At 46.0% G+C, this 18846-nt stretch overlaps 1 protein-coding gene across 1 annotated transcript in view; it reads left to right on the top strand.

Moving 5' to 3' along the window:
* Positions 1-14685: 14685 nt before the first annotated feature.
* The window catches only part of LOC138547460 (calreticulin-like), a 281960-nt gene continuing 277799 nt past the window's right edge, over positions 14686-18846 (top strand). Inside the window, exon 1 of the mRNA XM_069642212.1 lies at positions 14686-15003. Coding sequence (XP_069498313.1) covers positions 14910-15003 — 94 coding nt within the window. The 5' untranslated portion in view covers positions 14686-14909. The remainder of the gene's footprint in view (positions 15004-18846) is intronic.

The following is an 18846-nucleotide window of genomic DNA, read 5'->3' on the forward strand; positions in this document are numbered from 1 at the left end:
GTTTACCAGGGAAATTGCTGTCAAGAAATGGTCGGTACCCTGGAAGTTCGCCGTTACAGCTTCCCGTTGGGAGCTTAAGTTAAAACCCTGGTTGCACAGCGGAATCAGGACCCTGGACACCATCAATGGCGACTGAACAGCACCCAGTCCCACCCCCTGCCCACGATGGAGCCCCTGCCACACAAGAAATGTAACTTTATCACATTAAATGTGAAAGGACTGAATGCTCCGCCCTAGAGGAAGTCGACACTGCAACGCCTCCAAGACATCAAAGGCACAGTGGTCTTTCTGCAAGAGACGTATTTGCTACCGTCAGACTTTATACGCCTTCGAAATAGACAATATCCTCTCCTATATATGGCTTCTAGCGGATCCAAAAAAGGGGGGACAGCCATTCTCCTTGCCAGAGGCCTCAGATGCAAGGTCATTGAAACGCTTTGCTGCCCAGAAGCACGCTACACAGCAATCAAAGGCTTCATCTTTGGTCAACTTTATTCTCTTATTTCAGTCTATGCCCCTAATGATGGGCAAAAAAACATTCTACGAAGCTCTGGAGACCAAACTTCTTCCCTTTGTCGAAAGGCTGAATAATCATTGGTGCGAACTTCAACAGGGTCCCAGACCCCGTGCAGGACAGATTGTATCTGCCGTCCCCCAAGGACTTTAAAACTGCCACAGACTCCTCCGTCTCTTTCGTACGCTGGGAGTGGTGGACTCCTGGAGGATTCTACACCAAGGAGAGAAAGACTTCTCCTTCTACTCACATGTTGACTGGACTTCCTCCCATATAGATCTCCTGCTGACCTCCCCGCAGATTCTATCTTTTGTGGATAAGGTAGCCATAGGTACAAGGATTCTATCGGACCATGCTCCGTTTAATTTAACTCTCCGAGCCCACAACCCGGAACCACTTCCTCGCCACCGCTGGAACCTGTACGACCCACTTTTAAATGACATGCCGCTTAGTCTCTATAGCAAGATTAATCCGGAACTACTTTCAAGAGAATCCAGCGACAGACACATCCGCAGCCAACACTTGAGACGCTATGAAGGCCGTAGGTAGGGGTGAATTAATCGCCCACGGAGCTGCGTTCTGGAAACGAAAGCGACAGGCCCGCATAGAGCTAGACGAGGAGGTCCAGAGGGTTGAGGCCTGTCACAAACAGAAGGGTTGGACGCCTAAGACTAATCGCGCAATGAAAATGGCACAGAAGAAACTGCAAGCTCACTATGCAGACGAGACGGCTCACATCCTGGCCAAGAACAAACAAACTTGTTACGCTAAAAATAATAAGGCAAACTCCTAGTGGATAAACTGCCCAAGATGAAGAGAAGGAACACTATAATAGGCCTACATGATCCGCACGGCAAAGTTCACTATGCGTAACAGGCCAAACTTCATCTCACGTCAGCCCACTGTCATGATGCCTACCTCCAAGGAGCCAGGTCTGACCCAGCAACCCCAGAGGCAGGCATCATTTCCCCCAGGGGAGTGCCAGCGGGCCCAAGCTGGGGCCCTTTGGACTCAGTCCTGGCGCCTTAGGCGCCAGGCTCATAAAGCTAGACATGTGTTCAAGTGTTTTAATGTGCACTTACCTGATGCAGACCATGCTGCCACATCCAGGCCCTCTTGAGGCCTGAATAGGAACTACTTTACCTGTGGGACTACTTTCCACCCGGGTGTGGTCGGGGAAGGATACATACCTGATCGGAGGAAGGATACACACTTGGAACTTCTTCCAAAGCTATTTAAACCACACCCGATCAGCAACTCACGCTTCGCGTTGTTCTGCTCCTCGCAGCTGGACGCTCACCGTGTCAGCTTCTGCATCTGGACTTCAGCCACGCCTGTCAGCATCCTGGGTCACCTGCAAAGGGAGACAAGAGACCTACCAGTTAATCTGCACCACAGAGACATCACCAACGATCCTGAAAGGGAAGACATCATTTTTAAAAGCATTTCGTTACGATCGCTGCAGCGCTGCATTTCACTCACCTTTCCTGGGTTTCTCCATCTTCAGCAGCGATCATCCGGATACACAGCCACGTCCCAGAGCCTAGAGAAAAAGACAAGAATAAGAGGTGAGAGAAGGAAGGGAATAGGAAAAGCTCAGTTTCCTTCTAAGACCTGTTGGGTCATTCCCATTTCATTTCGGGTCTTGCTGCTTCCAAGCAGGACCCCGGCCCCTATGGGGAAAAAAGACAAAGACATTAGATGAGCGAATGCAAAAACATTACCTGAGCGCTCATCTAGGATTTACCAGATCTTTACTGGAACTGCACGTTTCACTTCGGGTCGGCGCCATATCTCCGGCATTCTGAACCCCGGCCCCTATGGGGAAAAGACATCAACATCAGCGCTTTGTTGCAAGAAGTCTCCAAAGGAATCTTCATTCATCACCTGAAAAAAGACAATGAACATTATTATTTAAAGCTTGAATTTTTGAACTTGCAACAGAACTTTTACAGCGCCTTACCAGTATAATCAAGCTTACCTGAACTCCCATCCAACCTCAATCCAGTGAAGTAACTGGGTTCAACGCGCCCCTGCGTCAGAAGCAGGTTGGAGAGCTCGTCCTTTCAGACCCTAAGGTGAGACTTCACGGGGAATCGTGGAAGGGTATCATGGAGGGTTGGAAGAGATGGGAGGCTTGAGCATAACTCAGTCAGTAGGTAATACTCCCTTTTCACGCACAGGGGAATATTCCTGCGAGCTGGAGAAGCCAGAGTAGCGGGCCCTTCCTGTCCATCTTCAGAGTCCTGCGCTTCACCATTGAAGAAGCATCAGCACTCGAAGCCAGACCTGCGCCTCCGTGGGAATCAGGGTAGCGTTACAGAACGCGAAGCCTACCCACAATTTCCCACCCGGGCGCTATGGAGACTTCTGAGACTGACCAGCTGGCCCAGCTTTTGGGGGAATTACGGGCAGAGGTGCACTCAGCCCGCCAGGAGACTAACGCTCTCAAAAGAGAACTGATCTTATCTAAGGAAAGAACTGATGACCTAGCCAAAAGGTTACTACAGGCCCAGGCAGGGCACACTCCTTTACCTAATTCCGGAGACATTTCCACATCAATGGGTTTGAGTAACCCGGTACAAATTAATCTACCTAGACACATGCCTTTGGCCCCGCCTGAACGTTTTGCGGGGGATTCCAAGAAATATGCCGTCTTTATGAACCAATGTCGTTTACACTTTCTATGCAGACCCGGAGCCTTCCCTAACGACCAGACCAAGGTAGCCTTTATACTATCTTACCTCAGTGGCAGTGCTGCTGATTGGTCTATTCCATTGGTAAATCAGGATGATCCCACTCTCCAGAATTTTCAGGGCTTCCAGGCCAGCATGGAAAGATTGTTCGCTCGACACTCTCAAGGACAGGCCCTTGATAACGAACTGCTATCCTTACGACAAGGTAATCAGGATCTTCTGTCCTACATAGCCACCTTTAACAGACTGGTTGTGGAAACTGGATGGCCAGAAAGCAAAAGGATCACATTGTTTCATCGAGGCCTGCGCGGAGAGCTTAAGGATGTTCTAGCTCAGATAGTAAACCCACCCCAGGTCTGCGCAGACTACATTGACTTGGTGGTTCAACTTGATCACAGACTTCAAAATAGAAAAGCAGATCGGTTCAAGTATGAAAACCGAGCACCGATCAAAACCCACGCTACCTCCAAGAGTACCGACGTATCTGAACCTATGCAAATCGGTGGTGTTAAAGGACCTTTAACGCAGAAAGAACGAGAGAGAAGGCGGCAAATGCAACTTTGTCTGTATTGCGCGACTTTTGGTCACTTTCTTCGAAATTGTCCAGTTAAACCACTTAAGAAGGTGGTTGGAGCTACTGATAATGAATTAGAGACACCTGATTCGGGAAACGACCTAGCCCGGCAAGCGTAGGGGTCCGCTTGCCGAGCTTGAAAACTAACTCTTTGACTTCGCATTTCGTCATGCCAATGTTGCTCATGGACCCAAAACAGCCTCAGCAGTTGCATGCTATAAAAGCATACATCGACAGTGGAGCTATTGGAAATTACATAGACCGTGAATTGGCTTCCAGGATTAAGCTTCCTCTCCGCCCGAAAGTAACCCAAGATGTCATTACTACAGTAGATGGAACCGAAATAGCCTCAGGGCCTGTAACGCATTCCACTGTTGAAGTGACACTGGTGGGTCAGGATGGACATCGGGAAGCAATCGTGTTTGATGTGATCAAGGCCCCTCAATTTCAAGTAATTCTTGGAATTCCTTGGTTAGAAACACATAATCCCAGAATTGACTGGCGAGCAAAGAAGATAAGTTTTCCTGATTGTGAACCAACTTGTTATCCAAGAAATCCAGCTATGGGTCTAGCCACAGCAACTTCCACCCCTGTACAGCTACCCTCAGAATACCAAGAATTCCAAGACGTTTTTCAGAAAGAACAGGCTAACACGTTACCTCCCCATCGGTCTTATGATTGCCAGATCGATCTGGTACCCAATGCTCAACTACCTTGTAGTAGGATTTATGCTCTTACGGAACCTGAGAACCTGCATTTGCGTCAGTATTTAGATCAGTACCTAGCCAATGGTTTTATTCGCCCGTCCAAGTCTCCTGTCTCTTCAGCTCTGTTCTTCGTGCCAAAAAAAGAAGGCGACCTTAGAACGTGTATAGACTATCGCGCCCTAAATCAAATAACGATTAAGAATCGTTATCCTCTGCCCTTGATCCCTGAGCTTATCGACCAGGTGAAAGACGCTTGTGTGTACACCAAGTTAGATCTCCGAGGAGCTTATCACCTGGTGCGCATAAAAGAAGGCGACGAATGGAAGACTGCATTCCGCACCAAATTTGGGCTCTTCGAATATCAGGTGATGCCCTTCGGTTTGTGCAATGCACCTGCCGCCTTTCAGTACTTTATGAATGATGTTCTTCGGGAACTTATAGATGTCTGCGTCATTGTTTACATTGACGACATCCTGGTGTACTCTTCTTCAGAATCTGATCACAGAAAACATGTTAGGGCAGTTCTTGAGAAACTGCGCCAGCACAGACTATTTGCAAAACTCGAAAAATGCGTTTTTCATACCACAGAAGTTGAGTTTCTCGGATTCATCCTGACACCTCAAGGAGTCCGAATGGACTCGCGAAAGGTGGACGCCATCCTCAAATGGCCATCTCCAAGCTCGGTGAAGGGAGTTCAGAGCATGCTCGGCTTTGCCAATTTCTATCGAAGATTCATCCCGGAATTTTCCCGAACAGTCCAACCCATCACCGCTCTCCTAAAGAAAAACAAACGCTTCGAATGGACTCTTGAGGCCGAACAAGCCTTCCAGGACCTGAAAACCAAATTCACCTATGCACCTGTATTGAAGCACCCGCACCCAGATCTCCCGTACATAGTGGAAACCGATGCTTCCAGTTCGGCCATGGGAGCTGTCCTGTCGCAAAGAGACCCAAAAACTAACCAACTACACCCAGTGGCCTTTTGGTCCAGAAAATGTTCTCCTCCTGAAATCAACTACGTAATTACCGATAAAGAGTTACTGGCCATCAAATCTGCTTTCAAGGCTTGCCGTCACTACCTTCTCGGGGCAAGACACACCATCACCGTAATTACGGACCACAGAAACTTACAGTATTTAAAGACGGCCAAAGCTCAATCTTCACGACAACTCTGATGGGCTCTATTCTTTGCAGAATTTGATTTTGTAATTACCTATCGCCCTGGCTGCAAGAATGGAAAAGCAAACGCCTTATCCCGGGTTGGCATGGAAGAACCTAATTCGAGCTTAGAACCTGTGCCTATCATACCAGAGCAAAGAATCTTAGGCTTAACTTCATTGCAATCTATTGAGGATATCCAAACGCAAGTAAAACAACTTCTAGACTCTTCAACCTTACTGGAATGGAGTCAAAAGGGTCCTCATTAAACCGTTAAGGATGACTTACCATACTTCCAGGAGCGGTTGTTTCTGCCAAGTAAAGAATTGCAAGAACTTGTTATTGCCCATCATCATGAATCTTTAATGGAAGGACACCCTGGTATCGCTAAAACGGAGGAAAAAATCAAACGCCACTTCTGGTGGCCTTCTTGGAGAAAAGACAAAGTCTTTTGTACTGTCTTGTGGAATTTGCGCCCAAAACAAGGCTCAAAAGAAAAGGCCAGCCGGCCTACTTCAACCATTGGATATTCCACCGGCACCATGGCACACCCTGTCAAAGGACTTTATAACAGATCTGCCTCCTTGTGCTGGTTACAACACAATCCTTGTAATTGTGGACCTATTCTCCAAAATGGCCCACTTTATCCCTTTAAAGGGTTTGCCTTCAGCTTCCACCTTGGCCAAGGAATTCCTGGAGAATATAGTTTGCATACATGGTTTCCCTTCCATTTTAGTCTCGGATCGTGGAAGTCAATTTATCTCACATTTTTGGAAGAAGTGTTGCCAACTAGCACAAATAGATGTGCGGTTATCCACCAGCCACCACCCCCAGACCGACGGACAAACCGAGAGAACCAATCAGACTCTCGAGCAATATCTTCAGTGCATGTTACACCAATCCGAGTTAAATTGGAAAGACATCCTTTGGATCGCAGAATATGCATACATCAATTCAGTGCATTCTGGAACCGGACAAACCCCCTTTTATACTTTGTATGGTCACCATCCTCGGACCTCTGATCTAGATCCACCTCTGACCCTGGAAATGCCCGCAGTAAATCATCTGCATTCCACAATAACCCGAGCCTTCAAAGAAGCTGCAACTCATTTACAGCAAGCCAAGAAAAAGTATAAAGAAAACGCTGATTTTCACCGAAGTAAAACTCCTCCTTACCAAGTAGGAGACCAGGTATGGCTAGCAACTAAACATTTACCCCTCAAGGGCCCGCGAACCTTCAATCCCAGATTCATAGGACCTTATCCCATCAAAGCTATAATCAACCCAGTGGCCTTTAAACTAGATCTACCTTCCAACATGCGTATTCATCCAGTTTTTCATGCATCACTTTTGAAGCCAGTACAACCAGGAACCCGATTGTCCAAGCCTCCAGATCCAGTTCAAATTGAAGGGGAATTAGAATTAGAAGTTAAAGACATTTTAGACTCCAAGGTGGTAAAGTCGAAACTCTTCTATCTTGTTGACTGGAAGGGATATGGACCTCAGGAGAGATCGTGGGAGCCTAGTAACCATGTCCACGCACCTCGATTAGTACAAAGGTTTCACCGGAGATTTCCGAACAAGCCCAAACCCCCAGAGGGAAGAACCTTGGGAGGGGCCTTGAGGGGGGGTACTGTCATGATGCCTACCACCAAGGAGCCAGGTCCGACCCAGCAACCCCAGAGGCAGGCATCATTTCCCCCAGGGGAGTGCCAGCGGGCCCAAGCTGGGGCCCTTTGGACTCAGTCCTGGCGCCTTAGGCGCCAGGCTCATGTTGGACCTCTGTCCTGGCGCCTTAGGCGCCAGGCTCATAAAGCTAGACATGTGTTCAAGTGTTTTAATGTGCACTTACCTGATGCAGACCATGCTGCCACATCCAGGCCCTCTTGAGGCCTGAATAGGAACTACTTTACCTGTGGGACTACTTTCCACCCGGGTGTGGTCGGGGAAGGATACATACCTGATCGGAGGAAGGATACACACTTGGAACTTCTTCCAAAGCTATTTAAACCACACCCGAACAGCAACTCACGCTTCGCGTTGTTCTGCTCCTCGCAGCTGGACGCTCACCGTGTCCGCTCCTGCATCTGGACTTCAGCCACGCCTGTCAGCATCCTGGGTCACCTGCAAAGGGAGACAAGAGACCTACCAGCTAATCTGCACCACGGAGACATCACCAACGATCCTGAAAGGGAAGACATCATTTTTAAAAGCATTTCGTTACGATCGCTGCAGCGCTGCATTTCACTCACCTTTCCTGGGTTCCTCCATCTTCAGCAGCGATCATCCAGATACACAGCCACTTCCCAGAGCCTAGAGAAAAAGAAAATAAGAGGTGAGAGAAGGAAGGGAATAGGAAAAGCTCAGTTTCCTTCTAAGACCTGTTGGGTCATTCCCATTTCATTTCGGGTCTTGCTGCTTCCAAGCAGGACCCCGGCCCCTATGGGGAAAAAAGACAAAGACATTAGATGAGCGAATGCAAAAACATTACCTGAGCGCTCATCTAGGACTTACCAGATCTTTACTGGAACTGCACGTTTCACTTCGGGTCGGCGCCATATCTCCGGCATTCCGAACCCCGGCCCCTATGGGGAAAAGACATCAACATCAGCGCTTTGTTGCAAGAAGTCTCCAAAGGAATCTTCATTCATCACCTGAAAAAAGACAATGAACATTATTATTTAAAGCTTGAACTTTTGAACTTGCAACAGAACTTTTACAGCGCCTTACCAGTATAATCAAGCTTACCTGAACTCCCATCCAACCTCAATCCAGTGAAGTAACTGGGTTCAACGCGCCCCTGCGTCAGAAGCAGGTTGGAGAGCTCATCCTTTCAGACCCTAAGGTGAGACTTCACGGGGAATCGTGGAAGGGTATCGTGGAGGGTTGGAAGAGAGTTGGAGGCTTGAGCATAACTCAGTCAGTAGGTAATACTCCCTTTTCACGCACAGGGGAATATTCCTGCGAGCTGGAGAAGCCAGAGTAGAGGGCCCTTCCTGTCCATCTTCAGAGTCCTGCGCTTCACCATTGAAGAAGCATCAGCACTCGAAGCCAGACCTGCGCCTCCGTGGGAATCAGGTGAGCGTTACACCCACCTCTCCAAAACGATGTCAGCATCTCCACGGAATAGGAAGGAACAACTAAGCTACCTCCGGGGCGCCACTGTGCCGCTCATTGAGAGTCCGGACAGAGAGGAACTAGACGCCCTAATTACAATTAAGGAGGTGGAGGCCGCAATTAAGTCCCTAAAACCCAGAGCCCCACGCCCAGGTGGGTTCACAAGGTACTATAAAGTGTTTTGTCCTCAAATGGCTGCCCTGCTAACGGCCCTCTTTAATTCCTTTAGCACCACAGGCTCCGTCACCCCTTCCATGCAGGAATTAGTAACCATCCTCCTACTTAAGCCCGGCAAGGACCCTAAACAAAATGGCTCATACAGACCTATCTCTTTGTTAAACATTGAGGCTAACATTTATTCAAAATTCTAGCAACCCACCTGGACATGAATCTCCCTAAACTTATTGACGCAGATCAAACGGGCTTTATAAGAAACAGGTCAACAGAGACAATATTTGTAGAGCCCGGACCTAATAGATATAGCAACCCAGGACTTGCCCTGTTGGCCATGAACGCTACCAAAGCTTTTGACAAAGTAGACTGGTCCTTCCTTCGGCTCACGCCGGAAGCTATCCTCTTTGGCTCCAACTTCCTTAGCATGGTGCTGGCCAATTATCAATCCCTGAGAACCCTGCTTTGGGTTATCTATAGCCTGTCAGACCCAATCCCCCTGTCATGTGGCACCAGACAAGGATGCCCCTTGCACCCCCTCCTATTTGCTCTGGTAATAGAGCCATTCGCCCAGGGGATTTGGCAGGATTCCAGTATTGAAGTTCTTCCAACCGACACTTTGCAGCATAGAATTTCACTTCATGCGGAGGATGTGTTGCTGTCCATAACAAATATTTGTCCCTCCTTAACTTCCTCCCTCCAAGAACTCCACAGGTTTGGAAAAGGTGCAGGGTTTACCATTAACTTTGGGAAATATGCTGCACTGGGCGTGGTGCCTATTTCCTGTGGGGCCTGGAAACCCTCATGCCCGTATGCCCCATTCAGCTACAAAGGAAAATGCTCTGGTTTATATGGCGAGGTAAAAAATCAAGGATACACCATAAGGTCATGATGGGCAATCCTCGTATTGGAGGTTTGTGGGTCCCCAAACTGCGTAACTACCAAGTGGCCTCACAGCTAGCACACTTCCAAAATTGGTGCATAGAGGACAAACCCCCGAAATGGGTCCAACTAGAGCAATCGCGACTCCCAATGCCCCTTTGCTTCCTCCCACATGTCCCCCCCTGCTGCGGAGGTCATGGACTAGGACCTTAACCTCCACCAAGGCCACCCTTAGCATCTGGGACTGGGCTCCAAAATCTAAAGGGATCACGCGTGACCTGAGTCCAGGTCCCCGATTTCCAATAATCCGGCCTTCTCTCTGGGGCTTCACCCCCTGAATTTTAAAAACTGGGTGTCGGGAGGGCTGAAATCCCTAGGGCAGTTCTTTGAGAATGGCCAACCACGTACCTTTGAAAGCTGCAAATTAACCTTTCACTTAACCGAAGCAGACAGATTCTCTTATGCACAGCTGCGCAATTGGTATATGCAGCCTCAAATCCATTGGGAAGCCACACACGCTCCCAGACTCCTTGAACTCACCCTGCAGGGAATGCTGGCGAGGGGTAGGAATTCTACTATTTACAAATTATTTCAGGATGGTATCCTCTCCCTAGACCCTCATGCATGACACAGTGGGAAGCGGACCTGGAGCAATCATTAGATGACCAAGCCTGGGTGGACATTTGGTCTAGAGCCCACTCATCATCTTTCTGCATCACTAACCGGGAATGTGCATATAAACTGCTCCTCCATTGGTACTACTCCCCATCCCGTCTTCATCGGTTTAATCAATCCTTTAGCCCCCTATTCTGGCACAAACCTGGGTCATACATACATACATATGTGGTGGTCCTGCACCACTATGCAAGCCATCTGGAACAGATGCATCGCCACTATAAAGGACATCACCCAGGTGACGATCCCCAACAGCCCGGAAGTGCTCTTACTGGGCATGCCGGTCCTGGGATTCTACCCTAGGACGGGGAGGACCGCCAAACTCCTTATTCAATTGGTACTAGCAGCAAGGATTACAACGGCCTGCACATGGAAAACAACTGAGTGCCTCACATTGAACATGTGTTGGACCAAGCTCTCAGACATTTTGGTAGCGGAGAAGGTCACCGCAGCCAGAGCCGGTCTTTTGCATCGATTCACAGACATTTGGGCACCACTTATAGATTACGACCAGAAGTTCCTGGCTCAAACCCACAAACCTCAGGCTGCCCAGCGGGCCTTGCAGGACATCCTCGAACTTGCATCAAATGCTCCGGACTGATGGGGCCAGGTGGAGGTCCAGATGGGTGGACTGGGGTGACAAGGGGATCCCAGGGAGAGGGGGGGGCGAAAAGCAAATCAGAGGCTTCTTGTGACTCCATTAAGAAAAGGTTCTGTGATATTTGGATACAATGTATACTTCTGTCTTTGTGATGTCTCTGCATGTGCAACCGTTTAAAAAATAAACAAGATAAAAAATAATAATTGGCAGTGTTGGGTGGTAAGGAGCTTATTTGGGGCTTATGTTACTTATTGCTCATCACTGCTGCAGTCCTTGGTATTGGGGTTTAAGGATCTTATACAAAACCCTGGACATGTAAAGAAAATGTATACCATACTAACTGAGCCTCCACCTGTGACACCATGTACAGCTACCGGTCATTGCAACATCTTTAATTTCATTATAAACCATTGAAGTATTGGCTCCTTATTTAGCAATTTACCCTGATAAATGTATTAGGTGTGCGTTCCTAAGATTTAAATGGAATCTTATCCAAACAAGAGAGGTCCTTGTGAAATACCGTTCACTGGTGATGGACATGGTGAATTTCCGATTCTGCAATGAAAAAGGACAGATTGAGATTCTGAAATATCTTTTGATCTCATGTTCAAGCGTTCAGTGCTTGTGTTCACATTATTCTAAAAGATTTGCTGTATCCTTTGTTGAAGATGTGGATGACATGGTATGGGAATTGTGCTTGGTAGGTCCTACAACCTCTTTAGTCCTAGCTGTGACTGGTTTTATAAAAACATTGCATTTAGAACCAGCACAATACAGTTGAGTATTGCTAACATCCGATCGTTTTAAAGATTTAAATAATCTAGCCGGTCAGATATCTCAATCATTTCTGACATTTGTGTGCAGCCTGCTGATATAGGTTTGAATCCCGGCAGGGCCAACTCACGCAATACCATGCTGTGGGATGATCATAATATCAACTGTTATCTCAGTACTCGGATGCCTGCGGGCTTGTAGCACTATATTAAACAAGATCTATATATATATTAATCTGTAAAGTGTTTTTTTTAATTATTTGTATATGGTTTAATCAAACCTTTGCAAACATTTTTACTCAAAAAAATAAGAATAATAACTATAAAATAATTTACAGGAGAAGAACAAAATATATCCATCTTATGTAACATATCATATATACATTCATTTAAAAAGAAGAAAGAAATAAAAGAAATCCTGTAACAGAATCAACAATCAATCCTCAAATCATCATCAAAATAGGAGAATAAGAAAAAAGGAAAACTTGAACCTTAAACCTAGGCATAGGAGACTCATACACATACATCATCCAAAAGGAGAAAAACGTCAATTTTAGTCATCCAATTTAAGGGCCTTCAGGAACCTAGATATTGCTATGGCCTCTCGTGTGTCTTGTAAGTTTAAGCAACGTTTCCAAACCAAATCAATGGAGGAACATAAATAAGAGTCCTTCAGAGGGCCCAAAAAGGAATTTCTCACATCAGCCAATTGAACACAGCAGAGGATAAGGTGTTTTGCTATTTCTGGCTCAGAATGACAACATCTACATAAAGACTCCACCATATTTACTTGATTTCTTTTAAGTAGAGTATCCTTAAAGTGTTTTATTGATTGGAAATGTCATGTATTTAGATCGGTTTAAAATGGAAGTGATGGTAGTTTTATTACACTCATGATGTGTATTCTGTTGGATCAATTACTTTTTAATTGACTTATTTTTTAACTGTTTCAAAAGTTGTGGAGTTGTAGGTTTGGGACTAGTGGTCCCATGCGCATCTTTTGTTTGCGATTGTGCTTTATGCCTGCTGCCTAGTACATGGTTTGTCCTGGAACCAACTCCAAGGTTCCTGAGTAATTGATGCTTGGTGGGGTGACAAACCCTGGTTAGGTGTGGGCGCTGGCAGGATCAGTGTGTCCAAAAATAGCAGTAGGGCTATCTTTTGTCGTCTAATAATGGTCCAGTCTTTAGGTTTGTAGACATATAGCCTCATTACACGGAAGGCGGTGAGCCATGGCGCTATTAGCGCCATGGCTCATGCCGGTAAAATACCGGCACCGCCTTGGCGGAAAGGGGATTTACCGCCCCATTCCAAGGTTGGAGGGGCGGTAAATCCCCCTTCCGCCATTGCCCTTCCCCATTCCCATTTTTGCCCCATAGGGCTCTATGGGAATGGGGAAGGCGCTAATTACGGCACCGCAATTTTGCGGTGCCGTAATTAGCTCCGAGGTCCCTTAGCGGGTTGGTTTTTAACGCCTGCAAAAAGCAGGCGTTAAAGCACCAACCCGCAATGGGACCTCGTAGTACGGCGGTAAGGGTTAACGGTCACCGTTGCCATTAATGGTGACCGTTAACCCTTACCGCCGTCCGTGTAATGAGGCCCATAGTGTTTATTTGGTGTATACTACCAAAACCAGTCAATATGGCAGTGAGCCAAAAATAGGTGAAACAAAAACAGCTGACGCGTGTTTCAACCAAAGTCTTTCTCAAGGCAGTGGTGGTATATCAGGAGGCTCGTGTTGGAGCTGTTTGGTGGTCACCCGTGTCAGGATGTCAAAAAGGGTGGGGGATGGCTGAATAGCCAGATCTTGTGCCCGGATCGGCGAAGAAATCCAGCCGCAGTCACGCTGGAAACGAATTATCAATTATTTTTTAACTGATTGTTCTTTTCTTTTTTGTCAACATTTTGAATTTTGATAAAATGTTAATGTTTTAAGTTATTGTTTATAACTGAATAACATTCAATAAAAAAAGGAGTGCCTTAAAGGGTTGAGTGGTATGTGATAGAAGCAAATATAGTCCAGTCTAGGTTTTTACTTTGCAGTCCAGGGCATGTAGTTCTGGATTTTCCCATTATAATCCAGGACTAGAAATCCAAGAATGCAACAACAAAAAGGCATGTGACTGCACGAGCATCTCCCAAAAGGAATATACGCTCTCAAGTTCTCCATTATCATGAGGGGGAAAAAATCTCTTGCCTGGTTTTCTTTGGAATTTCTCGGATTTGTAGTCCCAACTTTAAATGAAAAAGACAAAACTACAAGTCCCAGAATTCCAAGAATAAAACCGACTGGATGGCTTTATCACTTGGCACTGGGAAACTTTAGATCTCTGGGAATATGTTGTCATGTGAATGCAGTGAATCCATGGCTCAGATTCCGCAGCCAGGTGTGTGTGGTTGCCTCACTTTGTAATAATGCCAGTAACCAGAGAATGACAGTATCCCGGACAGTGTTCTAGTCTTTTTTAGAATTCTGTGGTTTGCTATGTAATTTTCCTTGCAGTGATTAGTGAGATTCATATCTTGTAAAATGGCTGTAACATTAGTTGCACGATTCTGTGTGTTGTGTTAGTTGACATCTTAAACACGCTCTGAAAAACTTGTGTATGAGCGCGATATAAATAAAATATTGTATCATATCATAAACTCACATCGGCTCATTCAAGATGTCAGAAAAAACCGGTAAGGCAGTTTCTATAAACTGTGGGCTTCCATCGCGTCTACAGTACTGGCATGGCCGCCGCGTCTGCTCCTGATTTGAGAACGCCTCCCTGCACGTCCGCTTTTTATTTGCATTAGCTCTTGCTTTGAGTACCCACTGTTGCTGCTTCTTCCCCAGGCTGATCAGCATCTCCCCGCAGTACCCGCCCCGTGCGTGGTCTGCGTTGATTGGCTCTCCGGGATGCATGCGTTCTTGTTCTTAGCCAATTGCAAGAGGCCATCTGTGACAGGTTGACTGTGCTCTATAGAAGCATCTTCTGACAGCTCGGTCCAGTTCCCTGACCTCGGTCCCGCTGCTCAGGCTCCACATTGATAGAGGGATGTCGGGCACCAGCTGGCTACTGCTGGCCGGACTGGCGGGAGCGGTATTGGCCGACCCCGTGGTGCATTTCAGGGAGCAGTTCGAGGATGGAGGTGAGAGTCAGCGCAACACCGACCTGTGCAATGGCAGAGATCGGCTGCCTGCCCGAGGGCCAGATCACTCTAACCTGCCCTTTAAAGCCTGACACAAGGTGCAAGGGTCAGAGGGGACAGAGGTTCTCACTGCAGTACGATGTGTATTGTGTTGTCAGGGATAGAGTTGTGTTTTTTTTTATTCGGGCTGATTCGGTGGTTCACACTTGAATGACCTGTGTATGGTGTCCAGGGTGCACGTTACTTGTGTTATCCTATGTATGTACTTACGTATGAGTCAGTGAAGAAGCGGGGTTGGGGGTGGGCGACAAGGGGGAGCTAGGTGTCATGTGGGACACACGAATTATTTGTATGTTATTTCCGAGAAACGTTTTCAGGTGATTTTACATCTTGAAAATGGTATGTGATTGGTTGCTTTTAACGCTGTTCTTTGGTTTGTGCTGATATTTTTTTAACCCCTAGATGTCTCGCCGCCCACCCCTCCCCCAGCCCTCCACACTTTGTTTTACTGGTCCTTCTCCTATAGCCCAATGGCCCAAATTCCATATCCCGCATCTTGATTCAGTCGGAATAATTGTAATGCGCCCCCTTGAAATTCCGCTAGAGCACATACTGTGTGTATCACACATGGTTCTGGCCTGTATGTGATCTGTGGCAAAGGTACGTGTGTGCTATCCAGAAACAGACGGTGTGTTTGTATTAAACAGGGCACAAGGTTGTTTGCATGTCCTCCCCGTGAGTCCCAGAGCACGGGATTGCCCCCTAATCTGTAAAATCGAGACCATGGTTTCAACTGTCTCCCCGCATTAGGGGAATTTAAGTTATGGGCCAAGTTGGGGGAGCATGAGATCCCTAGACGATTGGCTGCTTGTGCTCTTGCAAGCATCATATAGGGGTACCATGGTGAGCTTCAACTCATCGGATGAAGGGCAAGTGCCGGCCAGTATTCCTATGCAGCATGGTCTCAACCAAGCGGGCGCGCTTGCGCCATTGTTGGCTAATATTTATATCGCTGATCTGCCTAATGTTTTGGAGAAGGTCCATGATTTCTTTCCCTGCAAAATCAGGTACAGCTCACCTTCCAATGCTTGCATGTGGGGATCACAGCAAAACAAAAGAGGTTATGGCTGGAAGGTTTAGAATTAATCTTAACCTCTAGCATTGCTCCGGGCAGCCCTCCAGACCATCCTTCTTTTCCTGCCAAGCCATTGCAAAAGGGTAAGACAGTGTGCAAATCAGTCTTGGATCCACCTCAAAAGGGGCAATCCAGCCCGAACTGCTAGGTCACATCACTTCTGCACAAGACCACAAGCATCCCCAGACATGTTTCGGCCTTGTTGGGCCTCATCAGTGAGGAGTATGGCTATAGGGACCACGCCATACACTTTTCCGACTGCAGCATGTACTAAATGGGCTGAAGGACTCCTGCAAATTGAATGGCCTCATTATCCTAGAAATTACTTTGTCTCTGGAGGATAGCTCAGGGGCAACGTGCTCACCTTGGAAGGAAGACAACACAGAGCCCCACAGGTTCGATCCCAGGGTCCACGCTTAGAAACCTCCGGGTATTAAGCGCGTTCTAAATAACCTATCATATCATTTATCATAGTGGGCGTAGGTGTTCTCAGCCATTAGTGCAGTGCTCACTCTTTACAGTATTGCTTTGCCTGGGTGTACTGCACTGCTCCTTACAGCGGCTTCTATATAGGTATACTCTGATATAAGGCATTGCACTCTGCTCTATTCTGTGTTTTATATTTAGATATTCTCAGCCATAAGCGCATTGCTGTTCTCTGTCCAGTATTTTTCTGCCTGGTTGTTCTGCCTTACTCTTCACAGTGGCTTCTATCTAGGTAGTTGTCCATTTAGTTGTCTGAAATTCCTTTTACGGTTTAAAAGTTGGATACGATTGTCCCTCCACTGCGCGAACCAGCATAGGGACAATCGTATCCAACTTCACAGGAACCATAAGGAAGTTTAATAGCGACTAGGAAAACTTTGGGAATAATCAGAAAGGAATTAAGAATAAACTTCTAAACCGTAAAAGGAATTTCAGACAACTAAATGGATTCTCTCCTGATGAGCCATGAAATAGATCATGGTGAACACGTTTAGAGAGAAGTAACAAAGTGCATGGAATTTTGATTTGGTTTTTGAGACTGAAGTAACAAATTGAAAGGAATATTGATTTGATTTTTGAAAAGTGACCAAAAATGTGGCACAAGAGATGTTAATTAAGTGTGTGGAATTCACATACAAAAAGCGTGAAAAGGAAAATAAAAGCAAGCATAATTTCAAAAAATGAATGGATCACTGGGATTACTGTTAAATAAGCAATCACCCTGAAAAACAAATAACTAGCTGGCGCACAGAAAAGCATACCAACTGAGAATACAGAATGTATATGCTCCATACTGTGTTTTATTTTATTTTTCATTTATTTTTGTTTTTTTATTTAAATCAGTTTATTACAAACTTTTTTAAAACATGTCTTTATCTCCTCCACAAACTTTCGTTTTCAAACTCCGTCAATAATGAGTCCAGTTCGTCTAACAAAAAGGTTAATGCAAATGTCAGTTTTCCATTCTCTCCATCATGCATTCTTTTCCACCAATCTTCCTCACTGTAGGTGGAGAATTTTGAGAGCTCTGTACCCAAAAATTTGATTTTCATTGCTTTCAATTTCGGGCACGAGATTATCAGGTGTTTTAATGTCTCTGTTTCACTGTTACAGAATCGACAATTAGTTTCCATTGTCTCGCCCTTCCTTTTTCTCATATTTTTAATCTCAGACGTGTGAAATAGGTTCAGCCTTAATTTTAGGAAAATGTTTCTTCTCCTCGCTCAGGGAAACTTTTTTAGGTACTTGGGTATCACGTTTAGTGCCTTGCTTTCCCATGCATAATCTTTCATACACACATGGGTTGCCCGCTGGGCGACCGTGTTGATCCAGTCAGTCTCCCATAGTTTTTTCTTTACTGCGTTGGGATTTTGTTCCAACATCTCCTTTGTCGATGCCAGTTGTACTAGAATATTTTCACAGTTCTTTTTCCAGAGCTCGAAGACGTCTTTTGGATTGTTCGTTTTATTTGGTCTCAGTATTTCGTATTGTGGAGCACTTTCTTTTTCGATGATCTTCCTATAAATAGAAAGAGTATTCCATTGTACTCTCGCATTCATTGAAAGCAGACCCAGTTCATATTTGATACTTGCGTTCGGGGTGCATTGGGGCACTTGCAGGATCCTCCTCCAGAACATTTTTTCACACTGAGACCATAAAATGTACAGGCATCCAAACATTGTCTCAGCCTCATGGAAATGCACTATACTGTGATTTAAAAAATAGGCACATTGCACTGCTCTACGCACTGTGTACTCTGGGAGTGTTCTAAATCATAGGCACATTGCACTGCTCTGTGCACTGTGTACTCTGGGGTGTTATAAAACATAGGCACATTGCACTGTGTACTCTGGGGTGTTCTAAAACATAGTTACCGTTTGTTTGTTTGTTTATTTTATTTATAGTGCACACCTAACCCAAAGGGTAGCAAGGCGCAAAAAGTGACAAGAGGATTGTAAACACTTAGTTACATAGCAACAGAGGTAGGTCCAGCAGAGGTTACATTGCTGGAAGCACCTTGACATTAATGGACTATCAAGTAACACACACACACACAAGGTATACAATATATACAGGTAATCAAACAAGTAGCCTCTAATAGGCCAGGGTAAGCATTAGTGTACGAGATTTGTAGGATTTGTGGTAAGGCACGGCCTAGTAGTGTATTAAAAATCATGTTCCTTGAGCCAGTGGATAGTCATGGACCTAAATTGTAGGTACGG

This window comes from Ambystoma mexicanum, chromosome 1q (assembly GCF_040938575.1).
Source record: "Ambystoma mexicanum isolate Mex_15411 chromosome 1q, UKY_AmexF1_1, whole genome shotgun sequence".
NCBI classification, from domain to species: Eukaryota; Metazoa; Chordata; class Amphibia; order Caudata; family Ambystomatidae; genus Ambystoma; species Ambystoma mexicanum.